Genomic DNA, 23,765 nt, shown 5'->3' on the forward strand with positions numbered 1-23,765 from the left:
TCCACACCTTTAAATGTCATTTAAATACAGCTGGCCCATAGTTTTGGATGATGATCAGCACTTAATGCCCATAACTTTATTTTGTCTTTGAGAGAAACTTATTCTGTTTTACAGGAATAATACAGGTGAGTCAATTAAACTCATTTTTAAAAGTGTTAATATCAATGTCAATAAATCATTAATGTGATCATATTACACAGGTACATGTTATCAGGTTACGTTATACATACTATGATTGCATGACATTTTACTTACTTAAATGACTTCAGTTATGTTCTGTTAAATCTTAAACTTCTCAGAGTAATTCCATTATAAATTTGAATTATAAATGATTTCCTGACTTCTTCTTCATTTATGATTAAATGTAAATAAAAAGCATATTTTTAGAAGCTTGGTTTTTCTCATTTTCAGAACAATGAAGATGCATGTGTTTTTCCTGCTTTGTATTTCTATGATGCCTTGGTTTACAGACACAACTATAGCTAAAGGTAAGATAAAAAATGTACAGTTGGTTTGTTTCATTAATACAGACATGCTTTGCAATACATTATAGACACTGTTTTCATATTTTGGTATAAAAATAATCTTTGACTAAAGTGCTTTGTCAATTTCAGCCAAAAATCTCGCTTTATATGGCAAGGCCACACAATCAGACCTGATCAAGAATCCTTGGTCAGGAGAAGGCCATGCCAGCAATGCTATTGATGGAAATCATGACCCAGATTTTCATCATGGATCCTGTACTGCTACTGATTTGCAAAATGACCCCTGGTGGAAGTTAGATTTGCTAGATGAGTACGTAGTGACCTCCATAACTATCACCAACCGAAATGAAGTTCCTGAAAGACTTGATGGAGCCGAGATACACATTGGAAACTCTCTGCTGAGCAATGGCAACAGCAACCCATTGTAAGAAAACTACAAAACTATTTAAAAAGGCTCTCTTAAAGAACAATGTGATGTTACATACACACAATTACACATTGTGCTGTGATTTCTGTACAGGGCTGGAAAGATTTCATCCATTCCAGGTGGGAGATCCCTCACTTTTGAATGGAAGAAAGGCATTTCAGGCCGTTACATCAATGTGGTCATACCTGGATCTAATCGCCTTCTTACCCTCTGTGAGGTCGAGGTTTATGGTTATCCAGCTCCTGATGGTGAGAATATGAACATTTCGGCATCTATTGCTATATTCATGGCGAGAACCAGTTAATCCATACACAAGTCCACTATACACACAAGTCATGTTCAATTCATCTAACCTGCATGTCTTGGGGTTTTGGGAGTAAACCAGAATACCCAGCATAAACCCACACTGACACAGGGAGAACATGCAAACTTCACACAGAAAGGTCTCCTGTCACTTCTGGGGCTCAAACCAGGGACCCTTTTGCTGTGAGACAACAGTGCTAACCACCAAGCCACTGTTCCACCAATATAAACATTTATGACGATTTAAAGGATTTAAAAATTGTGGTTCTGATAAAAGTAATTAATCAAAGAAGAGACAAAAACAGGAGAAATTCAATGAAGCCATATTTAACCCTTGTGCGACCTTTCAGACATTTTTGTCCTTTCATTTTTTTTTTTTTTTTAAATCATTTTCCCTGTGTTATTGCCAGCTGCATACATTTTGGCACAGGTTTGTATTTTTATTGGAATTTTACTATTTCATCCCCATTTCCTTTATTAAACCTACTTTGCAGTAGGTACAAAAATAGTTCCTCTCAGGACCTTAAGGACAAAAATGTCCCTATTGAAACCCTTTCATTCTGTTGGCTTTTTAACATTTTTTACCAGATTGTGCCATTTTTTAACATTTGGCCAATACAGCAAATCAAATTTCTGCTCAAATTTGGAACACAACTTGTTTAGATTTATGGCTTCGATTTTCTAGCATGTTTAGAGTTCAACATATTTCATAAAACATATATTTTATATAAAATTTTGTTCATAAAGCAATTTCATAAACCTAAACTTTTTCTACTTCAACAATAGTCTGCCATGCGTCTTCTTTAAAATAGTAACAAACTTAACTCTGTGCTGTGCTCCCAAGCTTCAAATTTTATGCACTAGGTACACAAAATTGTTCCTCTCAGGACCTTAAGGACAAAAATGTTCTCATTGAAACTCATTAAACTCTGCCATTTTTAATCACAGTGCCGTTGAAATCCACCTCCAAAACAAAGAATATAATGTACTCAACCCCTTGTCATTCAAGATGTTCATGTCTTTCTTTCCTCAGTTGTAAAGAAATTATGTTTTTTGAGGAAAACATTTCTGCACATTTCTTCATATAATGGACTGATATGGTGCCCCAATTTTGAACTTCCAAAATGTAGTTTAAATTCAGCTTCAAACAATCCCAAATGCGGTTATAAACAATCCCAGCCGAGAAAGAAAGAAGGGTCTTATCTAGTGAAAAGATCGGTTATTTTCTTTCAAAACATTAAATTTAAATATTTTTTCATCTCAAGCGCTCATCTTGCCTTTCCTTTAATTGGATATATAATGCATCTATAATTGTGTGGGTGTGTTGGTATGGATGTCAGAGTGTAGTTTAAGTGTGTTATAAAAAATTGTGTGTGTGTTCTTGTAATATTTGAGAGAGAAAAACTGCAAATCACAAATCCAACCACTGTGTGCACCAGTGGAGTTTTGCTGGCATCTAATGGGGAAAACACTGCGCCCAAACAAAATCTCCCTGAAAGCTAATTTTTTGAGATATCACCTATAAAACCTCTATAACTTATTTTTGTTTCACTTTTTAAACTTTTCTACTTGAACAATAATACCATGGGTCTCCTTTAAAATGAGACCAAACTTAAGTCTGTGCTCCCAAGCTTCAAATTTTTTCATGACCACGAAGGACCTATGTGGACCTATAACTTTTTTTTTTATTGACACACAAGGGTTAAGATTTAACAATATTGTTGTTCTATATTCCATTTCTAGACTGCAAGGAAAGTTCTTTATTCAAAACTATGAATTCACTTGAAACTCATCTGTTGTTGTAGGTGAAAATGTGGCTTTAAAAGGCAAAGCTACACAAAATCTCCTCCTTGGAAACAACTTTGCATCCAATGCCATTGATGGGAACAAAGATGGTGATGTCAATCATGGATCCTGTACCCAGACCGAAAAAACCCTCAATCCCTGGTGGAGACTGGACCTACTAAAAAGGCACAAAGTGTTTTCAGTAGTAATAACAAACAGAGTAGATTTCTTTTCTGTAAGACTGAATGGGGCAGAAATCAGAATTGGAAACAGTCTGGACAACAATGGCAATAACAATCCCAGGTAAATAAATTCAACTCTAAATCTCTTTATTTTTCTTTAAATATATTTAGCATTTACTGCAGTATGAGAATTAGTACAGCACTAAAAAGGTAAATGTAATTTAGTTACAAATGGGTGCAATATTGTGTTTTTGTTTTTAATCTCATCACTTGTATTTAATTACGCTGACTTACAGTGTAGCTGCTGGGTTTGCTTTGGATATGGACGGTAGTTCAGAGTTTCTCAAGATGCTTAACTCACTCTTTCTTCAGGTGTGCTGTGATCTCTTCTATTCCTCCTGGTTTTTCCACCACCTTTGAATGTGATGGGATGGAAGGACGTTACATTAATGTTGTTATTCCAGGACGGGTAGAATATCTTACACTGTGTGAGGTTGAAGTGTACGGCTCACCACTGGATTGAGAAGCACTTAAATAACAGAAGAAGGACAAAGGATATTAAATAACATGGTCTAAACAGAAAAGACATAAAATAACAGAATCTAAATTTGGGGGGTGGGTGGTGTTCGGGGAACTACATATTGGTTGCTTTACTTTAAACAGACATTTACTCAGAGTTTGCAATACGATTAAACCGCATATATTGTTCTGAATTGTTCAACCAAAAATTTAAATTTCCTGAAAATGTACTCATCCACAGGACATCTAAGATGGAAATGAGTTATATGTATATGTATATGTATATGTATACATTTGTATATAATTGTATATAATACATATTTTAAAATTGTATCATACTTGTTGCTGCTATAATAATGACCCATTTCAGTTGTTTACATGCATTTCTTCTCTTTCTTCTTTTTGTTCTTAACAGCTCCCACTTACTGTTGTGGAACAGTAATGAAACATTGCTCTTGTAAATACTTTCCAGCATTTCAGTATTTTTTTTTTTCATTCAATGATAGGCCTAAATATGCATGCAAATTACAGCAAAGTGCAACAGTTACTGCACTGTATTCGACAGTGGTCAAAAAGGATTTAAACAGTGAATTTTGAATCGATTTCTTCTTGTAAACACAGAGATGTGGATTCAAATGGCAATTAAATTACCAAATGACCTTGGTGTTTGTCATAAAAACAGTATTTGGCCCGGGATTCTTACGCGAGTAGTGAGAGATAAAACAACATTCTGGATTTGGAGGGTAATAAAATTAACAGACTAACACCTGTAAATGTTTATGTGTATATATATATATATATATACATATATATATATATATATTACAGTTTTCTTGATTGCTAAAACACTATAACCAATCTTTAGAACTAAAATTTCAAAACCATAATGCCATTTTTCAAAGAGCACACCCATTTCCCTGAACAATAAACACAATTCCCCTGCTATAACACATGAGTCAGATTTGGTGAACTGTTACTGCAAAACTTTACACACAAATCCCTACATTTCTCAGTGCTTACACTATGTGGTCTTTAGAAAGCACTAATATTCAATATTGTTCACTCAAGTCTGCAAAGTTTGAGCTCAGTTATCACTAGGGCTGTAACGATACACCAAACCCACGATTCGGTTCGTATCATGATTTTTGACCCACGATTCGGTTCGTATCACGATTTTTTTTCGTGGGGGGTGGGAGAAAAAAACGATTTTTAAAACAATATTTTTTATTAAATAACATTTGAAAAATCTTTATAAACTGAACACCAAAGAACAAGATTAACTATGCAAATTATTAACAATATAAATAGCCATATATAAAATAAATAAATAGCCAAAGCTATAACACTTCTGTTTTCTTTGTAACAAAATACTGTTGAAAAACAAACAGAACTAAACTCCATTTTGGAGATGATTCGAGCATGTTGAAAATTCTTCTTCAATCAAGTTCTCTTACATTTAAAAGTAAATTAAATGGCTACTTTTTCACACTGAGGTAACTGAGGCTTACTGCCTGTGCTGCATACCACAAATCAAGTAAACATTAAACAAATAAACAACTTATTTCTTTTAAGAAAACCAAACTCGTTTGATTTAAGGGAGTTGAAAATTCTTCTTCAGAAACACCATCATGTCAACATTGTCTGGTGAGAGGCTTGCTCTCTGTGCTGTGACAATGTCACCTGCAGTAGAAAATACTCTCTCACTGGGGACAGATGTGGCTGGGATTCCAAGGTAACTTTTAGCCAACTTGGCTAAATGGGGGAACTGGTTCTGGTTGTCCTTCCACCACACAAGTGGATTTGAGTCCACTGAGAGGCTCTGCACTGCTCTGTAATGCTGCACCTCCTCATCCACCACTTCAGACAAAGACTTGGATGATGATGATGCCTGTTCAATTGGAAAGATGTCTCCAAACAGTTCAGCCATTGGTGCTCTTTTGGCTGGAGGAGGACAGTCACTGCTGCTGGAGGCTATCTCTGATTGCTCCTCTGTCTCATCCCTGGAAGTTTGGGCCTGTAAGACCAAATCCATAACATAACTGCAGCATAATGTTAGATACAATGAAGGATATGAAATCCAGGATGAATGAAGCTAAATTAATAAAGTTAAGCATTATTATTATCTGACTATATTTAAATACTGACTTTAAATAAATAGGCCTAACTGATTTACACAGCACTTTATTTAATAAAGTTTTTATATTTTTTAATTATATTTTATAATTTAATATTTAAATTAAATTTATTTAATTATATTAATATTAAAACAAACAAATACCTGAACAGTCTGTGAACAATTGTCCAGAATTCTCTCAGTCAGACTCTTGAAGATTGTGTCATGGGTGGTCTCATCAAGGAAAGGTAGAGATTTGAAACGGGGGTCAAGTGCAGTGCTCATATGAAGAAACTGAATTAGTGCCCTATCCGTATCAGGGTATCTGTCCTCGAAGTCATGTGCAATAGCAGCTTTGATGTCTTTCACTACTGTTGAGTCAGAGCCACTGTGCTTCATGGAGGCCAGGATTCTGTGTTTCAATGGCAAGATCATTGAAATAGTTGGAATCTGCTCAGTGCTCATGAGGGTTGTCACAGTTTTCAAAGGTTTAAGAACCTGGACCACGTCCTCAGCTAGTTTCACATCATCATCAGACAGAGTGACGATGTCTTTAATGTTCTTCTTGACACTCTTGTCTGTTAATGCCGAGAAAACAGCAGCCTGCTGCTCAAGGTAGCGCTCGAGCATGTCGTGGCTAGAGTTCCACCTAGTAGCCACATCCTGCGGTGAAAATCCGGCCGCTTCGACAGCATTGGCAATGTTTCTGGCGTTGTCTGTTGTCACGGGAACGGGAACACGTTTGATCTGCTGATCTTCCAATCTATCACAGCCTCTTTAAGTATTCCCGATAAATGGTCGCTTGTATGGCTCTCATACACCGGGCGTGTTTGGAGGACGTGGTTTGCTATTTGCCAATTGCCCGTAATATTGTGTGCGGTTATGGTCACGTAGCTGTCTGTGGCACGGGACGTCCATCCATCTGTGGTGATTGCGATGGATTCAGCAGTACTCAACCCTTCCTCCACTTTAGCCTTCGTTTTCTCTTGAAGTTTTGGTAGCACATTTTGCGAGAAATGCGCCCGGCTTGGTAATAGATAACGGGGCTCGAGCACACTGAGTAAATACTTGAACCCCTCGTTATCAACAACCGAAAAGGGTCGCATATCCAGTGCCATAAAAATTGCAATTGCATTTGTAATTTTCTGTGCTCGATCTGAATTCGGTGGAAATTTTGCTTGGAAGAAACTAGGTAGTGTAGGCTGCTGCTGGGTTGTTTTCTGTGCTGCAGCTAAATTGATTTCTGGATGGTGCCGTAGGATATGCATCTGCATGTTGGTTGTGTTGCCTGTCACTTGGGGAAGCTTCTTAAAGCACTTACGGCAAATTGTGTGGGTCTTGTCGACTACACGATTGCCATCCTTAATGTTGCCATACTGCTGACTTAAATGAGGAGGGAGGGTCCGCAATCTCTGGGTTGGTTGCCATGTTTCCTCACGTTCTTCTTCAACTAGCTCAACTTTTGCAGGCAGACGTCACATGATTGGAAAGGTAGTCACGGGGTATGTCGCGATTCTCCCTTATCACACCGCGACACAGGATCGTGGATCTGAGTGTCGCGATTTCGGTTTCATATCGCGTATCGTTACAGCCCTAGTTAGCACACAATTACCCAAGTGGAAACACTAGGAGTCAAAATTTATCATACACCAATCAGAACCTTCAATGGAGATAAAAGGGCCAAAGTCAGTTTACAGTTTGGTGCATTTCTCAGATCAGAAATGAAATTCTCAAAACTACTTGTTCAACCTCCACATCAGCTAGTCACTTGTGCACATCAAAATTTTTTTCTAATTTTTTTGAACAAGTTGTGTTTGCTTTGGTACATTCATGCAGCTGATTAAGCAACTGATTTATCTGCAGTTTCCTACATTATCAGTTCCTATTGTCATGTTGCTCAAAATGAATTTCATGTATATAGTTCTCTGTGTTATAGTCTTACCCCTCAAAACTTCAAGTCATCTTAGCTCATTAGCTCATCGTATGTCTTCACAGTAAATGCAAAATTTTTGATCTAGTTGTCATAAACTGTCGAGCATATTCTACACATTTCTATTAGACTTTTTGTAAATTTGCCATGAATTGTTCTAGTGAATATTGACTTTCACTAATGTAGAGTCTACAGATCAACCAATGATAAAGCAGTTCTCTAAAACAGCTCAAAGGTACACCTCAACATCTCATGAACATTCAATTGGAAAGCAAAGTTACAAATTCTGACAGTGGACTTTCTAATTTATATTTCCGCCTTTACTCTTATTTCTTTTTCTTTTCTATTTCACAGTGACTTTGTAATGTATTTGTATTTTATTTATTTCTTTTTTTATCTATATATATATATTTTTTTTTTTGTCCGACGACTACTAAAATTGTAAGTGTGAATCCTATCCGGTCTTTTTCAGTCATAAACCCTGCATACAGTAATGTGAAATTTCGAATAGGAAGAGAAGTAAAAGAGAAAGAGGATGAGACGAAGGAGGAGGACGACGACAACAACATGGAAGAGAAATAGGAAGGGCAAGGGCAAGAAAACAAGCAGTCTCATATATTTTAGTTGATGCATGCCAGGGTTGGATCAGGCTTGCAAGAGGATTTTACCACTGCTGCCTGTCCAGGGCCAATTTAGTCTGTGATGTTGAGGAGGTTCTTTGGCCTGTTCCAGACCAAAGACAGGATGCTGGGGCAGAACAATTATTTTTGTTGTCTACAGTACAATAAATTAAGGATTACAGTTTTTCTCGATTGCTAAAACACTATAACCAATCTTTTGAACTAAAATTTCAAAACCATAATGCCATTTTTCAAAAAGCACACCCATTTCCCTGAACTATAAACACTATTCCCCTGCTTTCACACATGAGTCAGATTTGGTGAACTGTTACTGCAAAACTCTACACACAAATCCCTACATTTCTCAGTGCTTACACCATGTGATCATTTAGAAAGCACTAGCATTCAATATTGTTCACTCGAGTCTGCAAAGTTTGAGCTCAATTAGCACACAATTAACCAAGTGGAAACACTAGGAGTCAAAATCTATCACACACCAATCAGAACTTTTGATGGAGATAAAAGTGCCAAAGTCAGCTTAGTTTGGTGCATTTCTCAGATCAGAAATGAAATTCTCAAAACTACTTGTTCAACCTCCACATCATCTAGTCACTTGTGCACATTGTGCAATTTTTTTTTAACAAGTTGCGTTTGCTTTGGTGTATTCATGCAGCTGATTATGCAACTGATTTGTCTGCGGTTTTCTTACATTATCAGTTCCTATTGTCATGTTGCTATAGTCTTACCCCTCAAAACATCAAGTCATTAGCTCATTGTATATGTCTTTGCAGTAAATGCTACATTTTTGATCTAGCTGTCAAGCATATTCTACACATTTCTATTAGACTTTTTGTAAATTTGCCATGAATTGTTCAAGTGAATACTGACTTTCACTAATGTAGAGACTACAGATCAACCGATGATAAAGCAGTTCTCTGAAATAGCTCAAAGGTACATCTCAACATCTCATGAACCTTCAGTTGGGAAGCATATATAGACAGAGGACAACACAAGAGTTACAAATTCTGGACTTTCTAATTTATATTTCGGCCTTTGCCCATATTTTTTTTCTTTTCTATTTCACAATGACTTTGTAATGTATTTTATTTATTTTATTTTTTTTTTTTTTTTTATGTTGATTTTTTTTTTGTCAGACCACTAGTAAAAGTGTAACTGTGAATCCTATCTGGTCTTTTTCAATCAATATCCTGCATACAGTAATATGCAATTTCGAAGACAAAGAATAGGAGGTGAAAGAGGAAGAGGAGGAGAAGAAGGAGGAGGACGACGACAACAACATGGAAGAGAAATGGGAAGTGCAAGGGCAAGAAAACAAGCAGTCTTCTATATTTTAGCTGATGCGTGCCAGGGTTATAACCAATTAGAGTGTGATGTTGAGGAGGTTGTTTGGCCTGTCCCAGACCAAAGACATGGATGCTGGGGTAGAATAATTATTTTTGTTGTTGTTTGCTGTTTTGTGCTGTACTCTACAGTACAATAAATTAAAGATTAAAACACTTGCAAATGCATACATTTGTTGTATTCATCATTTTTTTTTTCCAAGCAACAGTTATTACCAGTTTTCGTAGTATTGTTTTCAACTGATCTCATCAGTGTGTAAAACTGTGTTGTAGTGTGTGTGTTTTTGAGGGTTTGTGTGTCATGTCTAAGAGAAAAGTTTATTTTTTTTTCAGCAAGATTGAGTTGTTTTGAGTGGAGAGCTTCATTTTGACCTGAATATAGTAAGTTCGGAGAATTGAGTTAGAAGTTACGGATTTGTGTTTAGAGTTTCGCAAAAGCGAGGCATAATTTCAAGAAATGTGTTTAAGCAATTGAGAAAAACTGTAAAACACTTGCAAATGCATACATTTGTTGTGTTCATCATGTGAATTTTTTTTTTTTCAAGCAACACTTGTTACCAGTTTTCGTAGTATTGTTTTGAATTGATCTCATCAGTGTGTAAAACTGTGTTGTAGTGTGTGTGTTTTTGAGGGTTTGTGTGTCATGTCTAAGAGCAAAGTTTGTTTTTTTCAGCAAGATTGAATTGTTTTGAGTGGAGAGCTTCATTTTGACCTGAATATAGTAAGTTCGGGGAATTGAGTTAGAAGTTACGGATTTGTGTTTAGAGTTTTGCAAAAGCGAGGCATAATTTCAAGAAATGTGTTTAAGCAATTGAGAAAAACTGTAAGAACTTAAAGGAGAATGGGATGTTTTATCTCATAGACAGCCCCAGGAACCCAGAAGGAAGGTGGCGACCAATGTCTTTCTTGAGACTCAAATCCCAATCCAGACACTGTAAAAAGTGTGAGATTATTTCATGGCAACATGAAATAACCAATTTACCGTTATTGCGGCAGAAATTTGGACAGTACCTTACCGTTGTGAAGCAGAGTATAAAAATTTGGCCTGTTTGAATGTTATTGGGAAAATTAAGATAACTACGAAAGGCCAGATATACATTAAATTAATGAAGTTTCACAAAAAGACCAAAACCTTTTAAGGGTATATGCACCTGAAAATGAAAGAGTAATTAGACTGAAAAGCAAGAAGGGGGTGTTTTGGATATTGATATTGCTATTTATCTGTTTCAGTGTTATATTATTTGCTTGTTTTTAAGTTAATGCCATACATGCTTTAATGTAATAATGTTTGCACTTGCAGAACTTGTTGGTTAGGATGAATAAGCAACGACTGTAAACACTAGATGTCTGAGTTTGATAATGGTGAAGAGAACATCAATCAGCGGTGAGCCAGATGAAGATTACGATGTCGTTACACTCAGAGAAATGGCGGAAATTCACCTTAGACTCTACATGCCTCAGTTAAATGATAAAGTTTGTGACAGTAATTAGAAAAATACCTTGTTTGTTAGGATGAATAAGCAACAGTTGATGCCTGTTAGATAAAAGTTAGATGTCTGAGTTTGATAATAGTGAAGAGAACATCAAACAGAGGTGAGCCAGATGAAGATTACGATGGAGAAAAGGAAGAGTACTAAACACAGGTGGACCATAAACGACAGAGGAAGGACATCTGTCCTGAGAGACATTGACGAGTAACTGGAATTACCCAAGAAGTATTATAAAAAGGTCTGAGGAGTGAACTACTCTTCAGATGCAGCCTGCATTAAGCGTGAAGGACACTTGATACCCTAACAAGGGGCGCTAAGTCTGAAGTACATAACTTGTAGCTTAGCCGATTTTTTGTTTTATTTTTGTATTAACTGCTTTGTATTGTAACAAATAAAATAAGAGATTTTGTTGTTACGATTGCCTCCCGTAAGACTATACTTATAACTGAGCCTCAAACAAGAACAAACACAAGGGAGTCTTCTACATCATTCCTGAAGGACTGCTACCTGTGGGCGGGTGAGTACTTTATAGTTTAAGCTAAATTTGACTATTCTTACCCTACCTGAATAATCATAGGGTTAAAGGATGTAAGATAAAAGGACACACCAACAAACAGCTAACAAAGGCCCACAAACCTCAATAAACTGACCAATACCGTCGTAAAGAAGAATGGGCAAAAATTCCTCCAGAACGATGTGAAAACCACTTGTGTCACCTGTGGCTTTTTCATATTGCCTTTATTTGTGCTAAATAAATAATAGAATGATGTGTTATGTCATGTGTTGTTGTTGGTCAGTTTTTTTTTGTTGTTGTTGTTGTTGTTGTTGTTTGTTTTTTTTTCTTCAAAATTAAGACTTGCCAAGAACCTGATTTATTTTATTTTTAAAAATATATTTTCATGTGCATGTTATCACTGTGTGATATTTTACTTACTTAAATGACTTCAGTTACATTCTGTTAAATCTTAAAACTCTTCTACTAATTGCATTAGAAAACTGAATTATAGATAATAAAATTCTTTTATGATGAAACTGTAAATAAAAAAGCATATTTTTTAGAAGCTTGGTTTTTCTCATTTTCAGAACAATGGAAATGCATGTGTTTTTCCTGCTTTGTATTTCTATGATGGCTTGGTTTACACACACAGCTACAGCTAAAGGTAAAGATAAAAAATGTACAGTTGGTTTATTTCAATAATACAGATGTGCTTTGCACTACATTAAAGGCACTGCTTTCATATTTTGGTATAAAAATAACTTCTGACTAATGTGCTTTGTCAATTTCAGACAAAAATCTCGCTTTATATGGCAAGGCCACACAATCAGACCTGGTCGGGAATCCTTGGTCAGCAGATGGCCATGCCAGCAATGCTATTGATGGAAATCGTGACCCATATTATGATCATGGATCCTGTACTGCTACTGAATGGCAAGATGACCCATGGTGGAGGTTAGATTTGCTGAACGAGTACGTAGTGACCTCCATAACTATCACCAACCGAAAAGAAGTTCCTGAAAGACTTAATGGAGCCGAGATACACATTGGAAACTCTCTGCTGAGCAATGGCAACAGCAACCCATTGTAAGAAAACTACATTAAAACTATTTATAGTGATGAGGTTACATGCACACAATCACACATTGTGCTGTGATTTCTGTACAGGGCTGGAAAGATTTCATCCATTCCAGGTGGGAGATCCCTCACTTTTGATTTGAAGAAAGGCATTTCAGGCCGTTACATCAATGTGGTCATACCTGGGTATAATCGCCTTCTTACTCTCTGTGAGGTCGAGGTTTACGGTTATCCAGCTCCTGATGGTGAGAATATGAATATTTATAGAATATTTATGATCAGGATTTAAACAGTGTGGCTCTGATAAAAGTAATTAATAAAAAGAGAGAAAAATTTAATTCAGTTATATTTTAGATTTAACAATGTTGTTGTGCTATATTTCATCTGTAGACTATAAGACAAGTTCTTTGTTCAAAACTATGAATTCACTTGGATCTCATCTGTTGTAGGTGAAAATGTGGCTTTACAAGGGAAAGCTACACAGATTTCCCTCTATGTTTATGGCTTTGCATCCAATGCCATTGATGGGAACAAAGATGGTGTTTACAAACATGGATCATGTACCCACACCGAAATAGCTCTCAATGCCTGGTGGAGACTGGACCTGCTGAAAAGGCACAAAGTGTTTTCAGTAGTAATTACAAACACACTAGATAATCTTCCTGAAAGATTAAATGGGGCAGAAATCAGGATTGGAAACAGTCTGGAGAACGACGGCAATAACAATCCCAGGTAAATTAATTCATCTCCAAATCTCTTCATTTTTCTTTTAATACAATTAGAAAGTATGAGAATTAGTACAGCATTAAAAAAGTAACTTACAAATGAGTACAATATTGTGTGCTTTTTTTATCTCATAACTTGTATTTAATTACGCTGACTTGCTACAGTGTAGCTGCTGGGTTTTGCTTTGGATGTTAGTGGTAGTTCAGAGTTTCCCAAGATGCTTAACTCTCCTTTTCTTCAGGTGTGCTGTGATCTCTTCCATTCCTCCTGGTGTTTCCACCAAGTTTGAATGTGATGGGATGGAAGGACGTTACATTAATGTTGTTATTCCAGGACGGGAAGAATATCTTACACTGTGTGAGGTTGAAGTGTACGGATCACCACTGGATTGAGAAGCACTTAAAAAACAATTGATTTTTTTAATTTGCTGAAAATGTACTCATCCTCAGGCCTTCCCTTGTGAAAAAAGTGTACTTAAATACAAATTGTACTTATTGTGCAAATAAGATACTTTAAAAGAACACACATAAGTGCAAATTCTATGTGTAATTAATTACAAATGTATCATATTTTTAAGGTTATATTAAATGCAATTAGTTGAACTACTGAGTGATTTTTTTCAAACCACTGAAGTGGGACTTTAGTACATCTTTATATGTACTTTCATAATTGCTTGTAGTCTCTTTAAAATATGATTAAAGTGTACAGTAAGTTTTTTTTTACTAAAATATAAAAAAAAACAGTGTTATATATTTAGCTGACTTGTGTACTTACATATCCGTATTAAATCCAGAGAAATAAGCAATTTTAACTAGTGTAAAAGACCACATCCTTGAGTCACCTGCCAATGGCATCATCCGCCATCAATTTTCCAGTTTTATTTTGTAGAAAACATGGAAACCAAAGACACTTTAATATGTTATGCATTTTATTAGACAGGTGACGAACGCACATTATAACAGAACTTTCAACGGACTCAAATGTATCTAGTATGACAAAACACCACTGTTTTACCTCATATACGCATGACCAGAAGGAGCGGAAGCGCTCGATTGTGGCATAATAAAAGCTCTGCTGCTTTCGAGCTGTGTATCGCTCTTGTCCTTCATTAGCGAACTACGCCTTTTTAAAATTAATCCAAATTAAAATTATAATTTAAACAAATTTTAATGCACATTATGCAAGTGAAGCTAGAGCCAGTAATCACTGGATTTCCAATAGCGCAAAACAGACAGATTATTACAGATTCAGGGGAAATAGTGCTATCTAGTGGTAACAATGTGTGTTCACTTGACTTCCTCTACTGTGTTGCATATTCACGGTTTTAATAATAATAATAATTTAAGGTTTCTATACATCACCACTTCCTCCCACAATAAACTATTTACTCAGACTGGCAAAGATATACTCTACCATATAATGACCATCACCAACAGAAACCCTGAGATGACTGATTGAGCCAAAGACTATAACCAAGACTTGTCACTGGTATAGTCACGCGTCACTGCAGCTGCCGTTAGAAATCCCGGTTGCTATCCACAAGTTTCAAAAAAAAGAACGTGGGTACAACTTCCGGTGAGGCGGCAGACATAGTGTACCAATGGTATATTTGTGTGCTAAAAGTGTGTTTTAGACCATTGTTCACTTTTATGAGAGATGTCATTACGTTCTTATGGACAACATATGCTTTTCGAATTTGTGTTCCCACATCATTAGCAAGTTTGGATCGCTAAATCTTGAATGACATGAATGAAGGAAGGGCATGCCAGATTAAGCCTCGATTCCAGGCTTGTTAACACAGAAATCCCTTTCGTAAGCCTCACTTTCTGTCCAGTCATGTGCGCGATTCACTTTGCGTGTCATAATGTTTGACCCCCAGAGCTTACTTTGCGAGTACAATTTCATTGGGACCTATTTAATGATTACATTTTTAAATACCCAGTCATACAAGTAATATGAAGAATACAAATTATTTCAGGAAAATTAAATATACGCCATATGCAATTAATATATGTGTACATTATTCTTCTATTATACATCATATTGATATTCGTACTGACATTTAATGGCACTGTTCAATGGGTAAATTAATTTATCAGAGTCAGAAACACAGGCACACATATAAATTCAAAAATATCTAGCTGTTAACAAACTACATTCCAATCACTGTTAATTGGACATTATTAATGTCTTTTTGAGAAAAGAAAAAACACAATAATACAGCAAAACGTCCTATGATTAGTAAACATTAAAGTCTATTCAAGCTTGTATGCTGTTCCATCAGACTTGTGTTTTTAAGCATATCATCTTTTATCCTTTTCAAATATGACGCATGGCATCGGGCAGCATTCTGTTATTCTTGAGCTAATCTTATTGACTTGCAGAGCCATTATAGTGTTCTGTTATTATTTTATTTAAACTAAATTTCTTAGAATAATTATGCTTTTATTTTATGATTATGCTTTTAAACGATTCCCAGCATTCCAGGTCATCGAAGATCGTAAAATGTCTTGTACTTAATCAGAACACATCAGGATTGTTTATTCACACAGTAGACAGCAATCATAAACACTTATTTCTGCAACAATTATTTCTGCTCTCTTAATACGAACACAATCAAGTCAAACCCATCGATCACAGACCGTATTATATAAAATACCCGATTTTCAGTCGTTCAGCCAAGTCGTTTTTGACAAAATGTGTAATCACTTAGTTTTGCCTATGCATGGCAGTGTAGGCATAAAATACATCACCATTAAATGTGCCTCTACCGCTCTCAACTGCGACTTCTGTTCCTGTCTAATGACACTACAAGGTTATCTACAGACTATCTCAGCTCTTTAATGATTGGACCGTTGGTTACATGGGCGATTCATTTGCACAATGAAAACCACAACGTGAACACATTTTGACCAAAGAAAATATGCGCGGTAAGAGTTTTAGAGATACATTTTAACACAATTATTTTTAAAGCATACGTTTAGAAATTATTTTTTCTTTGAAACGATTTATCTTGATTAAATGTATTTATTTATTTGCATAGAAAGGATGTTTTAGTACAATTTTGTTATCAGTGATCAAAATTTTAAATCAATGCAAAATGATAGAATTGTTTAAAGGGCGTTTGATCTTCTTTGCACGTCCACAACATCTGGGTCATACTTCTGCAGCGATGTAGGACGATTTTGAAGTTGGAGGAGAAAGTGAGATGGGAGTTTTTCGACTCATCCTAACTGTCTTGAACTGGAATACAAAGAGTTCACGAAGAGCTAGACAAGACAAGCATTTAATGTTAAAAAGTATATAAATTGTCAGTCGTTTCACTAGATAAGTCCCTTCTTCCTTGGCTGGGATCATTCAGAGCCCTTTGAAGCTGCATTTAAACTGCATTTTGGAAGTTCAAACACGCAGGCACCATAGAAGTCCACTGTATGGAGAGATATCCTGAAATGTTTTCCTCAAAAAACACAATTTCTTTACGACTGAAGAAAGATATGAAGAAAGATATGAACATCTTGGATGACAAGGGGGTACGTAAATTATCTGTACATTTTTGTTCTGGGAGTAAACTTCGCCTTTAAGAGAGTAAGTAATGGCCTACCTTTGATTAACTGATCATCAGCAATTGTGAGCCCCCTCTGCAGAACCTGATTTTACCAAGTACAACATGTTCCTGGATCAACATCTTTGTTGACCCTGGAACAACACTGTGATTAACCAATCAGATTTGAAAAAACAGTTTAGTTTTTGTGAAGTTTAGGCTTACAATCAGTGTTTGGTGCTTGTACATCAGTGTCATTCATCTATCATTTCTATAACAGCACAAGTTTTGGCAGTTTGCTGGTCTGGAGCCTTCAGGTGTGTGTTAACACAATGCCAAAGGGGAAAGACATCAGCAATAATCTTAGAGAAGCAGTTGTTGGCTGATATGGGCATTTCCAAAAAATGTCCATCATTCCACAGTGATAAAGATTATTCACAAGTGGAAGACATTCAAGACAGACACCAGTCAGTAACAGTTGATGTCTGTTAGATGAAAGTTAGATGTCTGAGTTTGATAATAGTGAAGAAAACATGTTGCAACATCAAGCAGAGGTGAGCCAGACGAAGATTACAATGAAGATCTCATTTACATATCGATCCAACGCAATATACCAAAAGCATAAAGAAATAAAGAAGCCACAGTGTGTTGAAAAGAACCGGTGTTGAAGAAATGGTGTTGCAGTTAAGACTTCGTATTAGGTAATGACAGTACAACTGTAATGAAGCAATAGAATATTAAAAAAAGGAAATGTAGAGTTTGTTGAAACATTGAGATGTAATATGACGGAATAAAAGATGTATATTGGAACCAAATTTTTGTACATGCTTTACATTGAAGGTAAAATATGACATTTTTAAGAATTTAAAAGAGAATGGGATGTTTTAGACAGAGGCATTGCTGAATATGGTGGAAGAGAAAGAGCCCCAGGAACCCAGAAGGAAAGTGGCGACCAAGGTCTTTCTTGAGACTCGAATCCCAATCCAGACACGATGAAAAGTGTGAGATTATTTCATGCTAACATAAAATAACCAATTTACCCTTATTGTGGCAGAAATGTGGACAGTACCTTACCGTTGTGAAGCAGAGTATAAAAATTTGGCCCCAGCATGATATTATAAGAAATATGGTGCTTAGAGATGTATTGAAGCCTAAAAAGGGAAAATTTGGATTAAAGAGTACATGAATGTTATTGGGAAAATGAAGACTTTATTTTGTCTTTGAGAGACCCTTATTCTGTTTTAAAATACATGTGCATTTTTAAAAATGTCAGTATCAATATTAATAAATTATTAATGTGATCATATCATACAGGCACTTTTAAAAATATATTTTCATGTGCATGTTATCACTGTGTTACATTTTACTTACTAAAATGATTTTAGTTACATTCTGTTAAATCCCCAAAAAATTCTACTAATTCCATTATAAAATTGAATTATAAATCATAAAATTCCTTTATGATGAAATATTATAGACACTGTTTTCATATTTTGGTATAAAATAATCTTTGACTAAAGTGCTTTGTCAATTTCAGCCAAAAATCTTGCTTTATATGGCAAGGCCACACAATCAGACCTGGTCAGGAATCGTTGGTCAGGAGAAGGCCATGCCAGTAATGCTATTGATGGAAATCTTGACTCACATTTTCATCATGGATCCTGTACTCATACTAAATTGTAAAATGACCCATGGTGGAGATTGAATTTACTAGACGAGTACGTAGTGACGTCCATAACTATCACCAACCGAAAAGACTGCTGTCCTGAAAGACTTGATGGAGCCGAGATACACATTGGAAACTCTCTGCAGAACAACGGCAACAGCAACCCATTGTAAGAAAACTACAAAACTATTTAAAATCTTAAAGAACAATGTGATACACAAACACACAATCACACATTGTGCTGTGATTTCTGTAAAGGGCTGCACAGATTTCATCCATTCCAGATGGGGGATCCGTCACTTTTGATTTGAAGAAAGGCATTTCAGGCCGTACTGTCAATGTGGTCATACCTGGATCTGATCGAATTCTTACTCTCTGTGAGGTTGAGGTTTACGGTTATCCAGCTCCTGATGGTGAGAATATGAACATTTATGATCAGGATTTGAACAGTGTGGCTCTAATAAAAGTAATCAGAACAGCAGATATTTAATAAAGCAACAATGTTGTTGTCCTACATTTCATTTGTAGACTATAAGGCAAATTCTTTGTTCAAAACTATGAATTCACTTGGATCTCATCTGTTGTTGTAGGTGAAAATGTGGCTTTAAAAGGGAAAGCTACACAGATTTCCCTGTATGAAAATGGCTTTGCATTCAGTGCCGTTGATGGAAACAAAGATAGTGTTTACACTCATGGATCCTGTTCCCACACGAATAAAGCTCTCAATCCCTGGTGGAGACTGGACCTACTGAAAAGGCACAAAGTGATTTCAGTGGTAATAACAACTAGAGAAGGTGATAATTCTGTAAGACTGAATGGGGCAGAAATCAGAATTGGAAACAGTCTGGACAACATCGGCAATAACAATCCCAGGTAAATGAATTCAGCTCCAATTTTTTTTTTCCTTTAAATACATTGAAAATTTTCTGCAGTATGAGAATCTCAGTGCTAAAAGAGTAACATAACTTAGTTAGACATGGGTACAATATTGCTTATTTTTTTATTGTTTATTAATCTCACAACACTTGTATTTAATTACATCGACTTGCAGTGTAGCTGCTGGATTTTGCTTTGGATATGGATGGTAGTTTAGAATTTGGTCAGATGCTTAACTCTCCTTTTCTTCAGGTGTGCTGTGATCTCTTCCATTCCCGCTGGATTGTCCACCACCTTTGAATGTAATGGGATGGAAGGACATTATATTAATGTTGTTATTCCAGGACAGGAAGAATTTCTTACACTGTGTGAGGCTGAAGTGTACGGATCACCACTGGATTGAAAAGCACTTAAAAAATTAACCTGCAATAATTGTCATGCTCCACATGAAGAAAAAAGTACATTTTGGATACTGAAGGGCTTTACCTTAAACCTACAGCAACTCACTCTAGGCTAATAGATTTTTAATATAATATAATACATATAATAGCTTGTTTGCTATTCCATCAGACTTGTGTTTGTAAGCATATCATCTTTTATCCTTTTTTCCAAATATGACACAATGCAACAGGCAGCATTCTGTTATTCCTGAGCTAATGATATTGACTTGACAGAGCCATTATAGGGTTCTTTTGTTTTATTTTTCTAAATTATGCTTTTATTTTATGATTATGCTTTTAAAAGATTCCCAGCATTCCAGGTCATCGAAGATTGTAAAATGTCTTGTAGAACTTAATCAGAACACATCAGGATTGTTTATTCACACAGTAAACAGCAGCCACAATCACTACTCACAATATTTTAGCTCTTTGAAAATGAACTTGATCAAGTCAAATTCATCTATCACAAGTCATATTATATTGTGTGATAATAAGATATTTTCAGTAATACAGTAAACTCATTTTGGACAAAATGTGTAGTTACTTCATTTTGCCTCTGTATTAAACGTGTAATTAAAACAATTATTGCATGAACTGTCTGCCTCATCCAGTCTCATCCCTATATCTACTGACAATGCAAGAGCACATACAGACTACCTGTTCAGTGATTTTCCCAAAGAAAATGTATTGGACGAGTTTTAGAGAAACATTTTAACACAATTATTCTTATAGAACATACAGTTTTCTTCTTAAAAAAAAAAAAGATTTAAATATTTTTAACTAGAGGTGTGTTTTCGGTCATTGTCATCAGCAACCGTCTGTTCACCCTCTCTACATCTATGGCACAAATGACAGAACTTCACCTCAGACTCTACAGGCCTCAGTTACAGTTTTTTTTTCAATTGCTAACATCGCTTTGTCCAATCTGTAGTCACATTTTCAAAACTCTAAACACAATTGGCACAACATCTGCCATACCGTTAGCACAATTCATGTTGTTTTCACACAATATTTAGTCAATTCATACGTTTCTAAAATGCTGAAATTTTCTTTTCACACAATCTTATTTCATACCAAAATCATGGATCTTTCTTATCTTTTTTACAAATGCTTAAACACAGTATGACAGAAATGAAGACCTAATGTTCCAAACTTTAAATATAGTGTAAAGCCCCTTTTGCAACAACAGCAGCTTATACATGGCCTTTGGTTACTATGCAAACTTGTTTCCATCACAGTATAAGAAAAATAAAATAAAAACAGTAATCTTTTGATCTCACAATTCAGACTTCTACTGGAATTGTGAGTTTACATCTTGCAATTCAGACTTTATCAGAATTAGAGATACTGTATATTCAAAAAAAAAAAAAAAAATAAGAATTGTGAGATACAAAAGTCAAATTACCCTTTATATTCTATGGCAGAAATAAGCTTTCATAGGTTTCACATGTGTAAAGGGGGGAAAAAACAAACAAACATAAAAATGCACAGTCCAACACATTCTTACTCCTCTCTCCTAACTCTTCTCCTGTTTTTCTGAACTACTCCTCTCCCTTTGCCAGGCATTTTTTTTTTTCTCTCTCTGATTTTTTGTGTTGTTCTGCATCCACAAAACCAAATCAAAGAAGTCTTTTTTTTCTCTATGTTGTTGATGTAATGGAAAGAGCTTCAACACCTGACTATTCCTCAAACTGTTAATGGAATCAGTTTTTCTAAATATTTCAGTGATCTTGTTACTTAAAGGTGCTAATCAGTTGTTATAGTATTTTATATAGAGAGAATTTTTTCAATACTTTTGAGCTGTTGTTGTTGCAGAAGTAGAAGCTTAATACTATATTTAAGGTTTGGAAGATTAGATCTTCATTTCTGACATGATGTGTAAGCATTTTAGAAACATGATAATTGATTGCATATTGTATTAAAACAACACAAATTGTGTTAATGGTATGGTCACAACAGATGGATGTTGTGCTAATTGTGTTTTGAAAATGTGAATAGAGATTGGACAAGAGGATGTTAGCAACTGAAAAAAACTGTAATAAGTGATATGTTAGTATTTTTATCTATGCTTTGTAGATTAAGTTATAAATCATTTACAAGTGATTAGATAATGATGAACCAATAATTAACATCACTATATGTTCACAAATGATTAAGTAATATGCTAACGATTGACAAATCTGTTGTAAGTTATCTTTTAAAAAAATAGCATATCATGAAATAATCAAACAGATCTTTAGTCAGTGGTTAATAAGTTACTAGTTAATATATTATTAATCCATTTTAAATAATTGAAATGTTTACCCTCTATTGAAGATCACATCATGAATAAATAATTTACAAATCTTTCTGCATCCCCTAATCTAAAGTATAAACAATGCATCAGTTTTAAATGTTTTACTCATCATTCGTAGATCTTTCCCCACCAGTGTGTATACTCACACAACCTGTAACCGGCAGGTTTGTAAAACATTTACAACTGATGAGTACTTTCCACTTTAGATTAGGGGATGCAGAAATATTTATAAATGATTTATTCATGCATTTACACAACAGGTTTTGAATATTTGTTGTGTGTACTGCAATGTAAGGGCTGACTGGTGAGGGTAAAGATGGTAAACACATGTAGTAGTTTAGCGCTGTGCACCTGATGTGATCTTCAGTGGAGGGTAAAACTGGTTCACATTATCACTAGATCCCACACACTCCACAAAGAACACAAGTCTGTGCTGATGAGAGAAAGGGTTTACACCTTTATTCACTTGACAGCAAATAATTTATTATTATTTTAAAAAAGAAAATAGTTTTAGAATAATTGCATTTTTGTGCTTTTCAACATATCACTTATTAATCATTTATAAACACATAGTCATGTTTTGTAAATTATTAGTTCATCATCACTAATTACTTGTAAATGAACATTGATTGATTGATTTGGACAACTTTAAAGGCGATCTTCTCAATATTTTGATTTTTTTTTTTTTTTTTTTTTTTTTTTGCAAACAAGGAGTTGAGGGAGGAAAGGTGGAGCAATAATCTGATAACAAGATGGGCAGGGCTAGACAATTGATTTGACAGCACATGGCACATAGAAACAAAAACAAAGCCATGTGCTCACACAAAACATAACAAGAACAGGTGGCCATTGAGACTTCATGACCAGCGTGTTCGCACAAGACAGTTCAACAGTGGCCGATTAAAAACTCACAAGCTCACAACGCCAAACACAACAAAACAACCAACAAAGAGCACAGAAATAAACAACACGTGTGCTCACAAAAAAAGATAACACATAGACAAGCTGTGTCAGGGCTGTATCACATAAAAGTGACAGAAACCTGACAGACACACTTTTAAAAATAAAGGTTCTTTATTCGTACCAGTGGTTCCATGAAGAACCTTGAACTTCCATGGAAACTTTCAAATGCAGAAAAGGTTCTTTACAGTGTGTAAGAAAGGCTGCATAGAGAACTGAGCGATGACGTATGCGCAACTCTAGTGCAGACTGTTGTGCTTCAACACAACCTGAGCGCACGCAATAAGCAATGAGCAGCGCACCGTTATGCGCACAGTGGTTCTCAACCTTTTTTGGGCCAGCGCCCCCCTACCCATTATCCAGGTCCCTCACCGCCCCCCATCAAATAAATCGTAGTCTAATTGTCCTCACTGAATATTAAAGTAGAGTATAATTATTTTGTGTTTATAATGAGGACTGTTACTATATTTAC

The 23,765-nt window shown here is 35.5% G+C and overlaps 2 protein-coding genes across 2 annotated transcripts; both read left to right on the forward strand.

Annotated features, from left to right (window-relative positions):
• Positions 1–439: 439 nt before the first annotated feature.
• LOC127161748 (fucolectin-2-like) lies at positions 440–20,030 on the forward strand. Its single transcript, XM_051104460.1, has 6 exons — positions 440–488; positions 615–909; positions 1,006–1,160; positions 3,021–3,303; positions 3,555–3,651; positions 19,947–20,030. The coding sequence occupies exons 1-6, from the start codon at positions 452–454 to the stop codon at positions 19,998–20,000; spliced, it is 921 nt and encodes a 306-aa protein (XP_050960417.1). The 5' UTR covers positions 440–451; the 3' UTR covers positions 20,001–20,030.
• Positions 11,380–14,123, forward strand: LOC127161749 (fucolectin-1-like). Its single transcript, XM_051104461.1, has 6 exons — positions 11,380–11,732; positions 12,299–12,375; positions 12,503–12,797; positions 12,879–13,033; positions 13,238–13,520; positions 13,756–14,123. The coding sequence occupies exons 2-6, from the start codon at positions 12,303–12,305 to the stop codon at positions 13,904–13,906; spliced, it is 957 nt and encodes a 318-aa protein (XP_050960418.1). The 5' UTR covers positions 11,380–11,732; positions 12,299–12,302; the 3' UTR covers positions 13,907–14,123.
• Positions 20,031–23,765: the final 3,735 nt, after the last annotated feature.

The sequence above is a fragment of the Labeo rohita genome, unplaced genomic scaffold (genome assembly GCF_022985175.1).
Source record: "Labeo rohita strain BAU-BD-2019 unplaced genomic scaffold, IGBB_LRoh.1.0 scaffold_729, whole genome shotgun sequence".
NCBI lineage: Eukaryota > Metazoa > Chordata > Actinopteri > Cypriniformes > Cyprinidae > Labeo > Labeo rohita.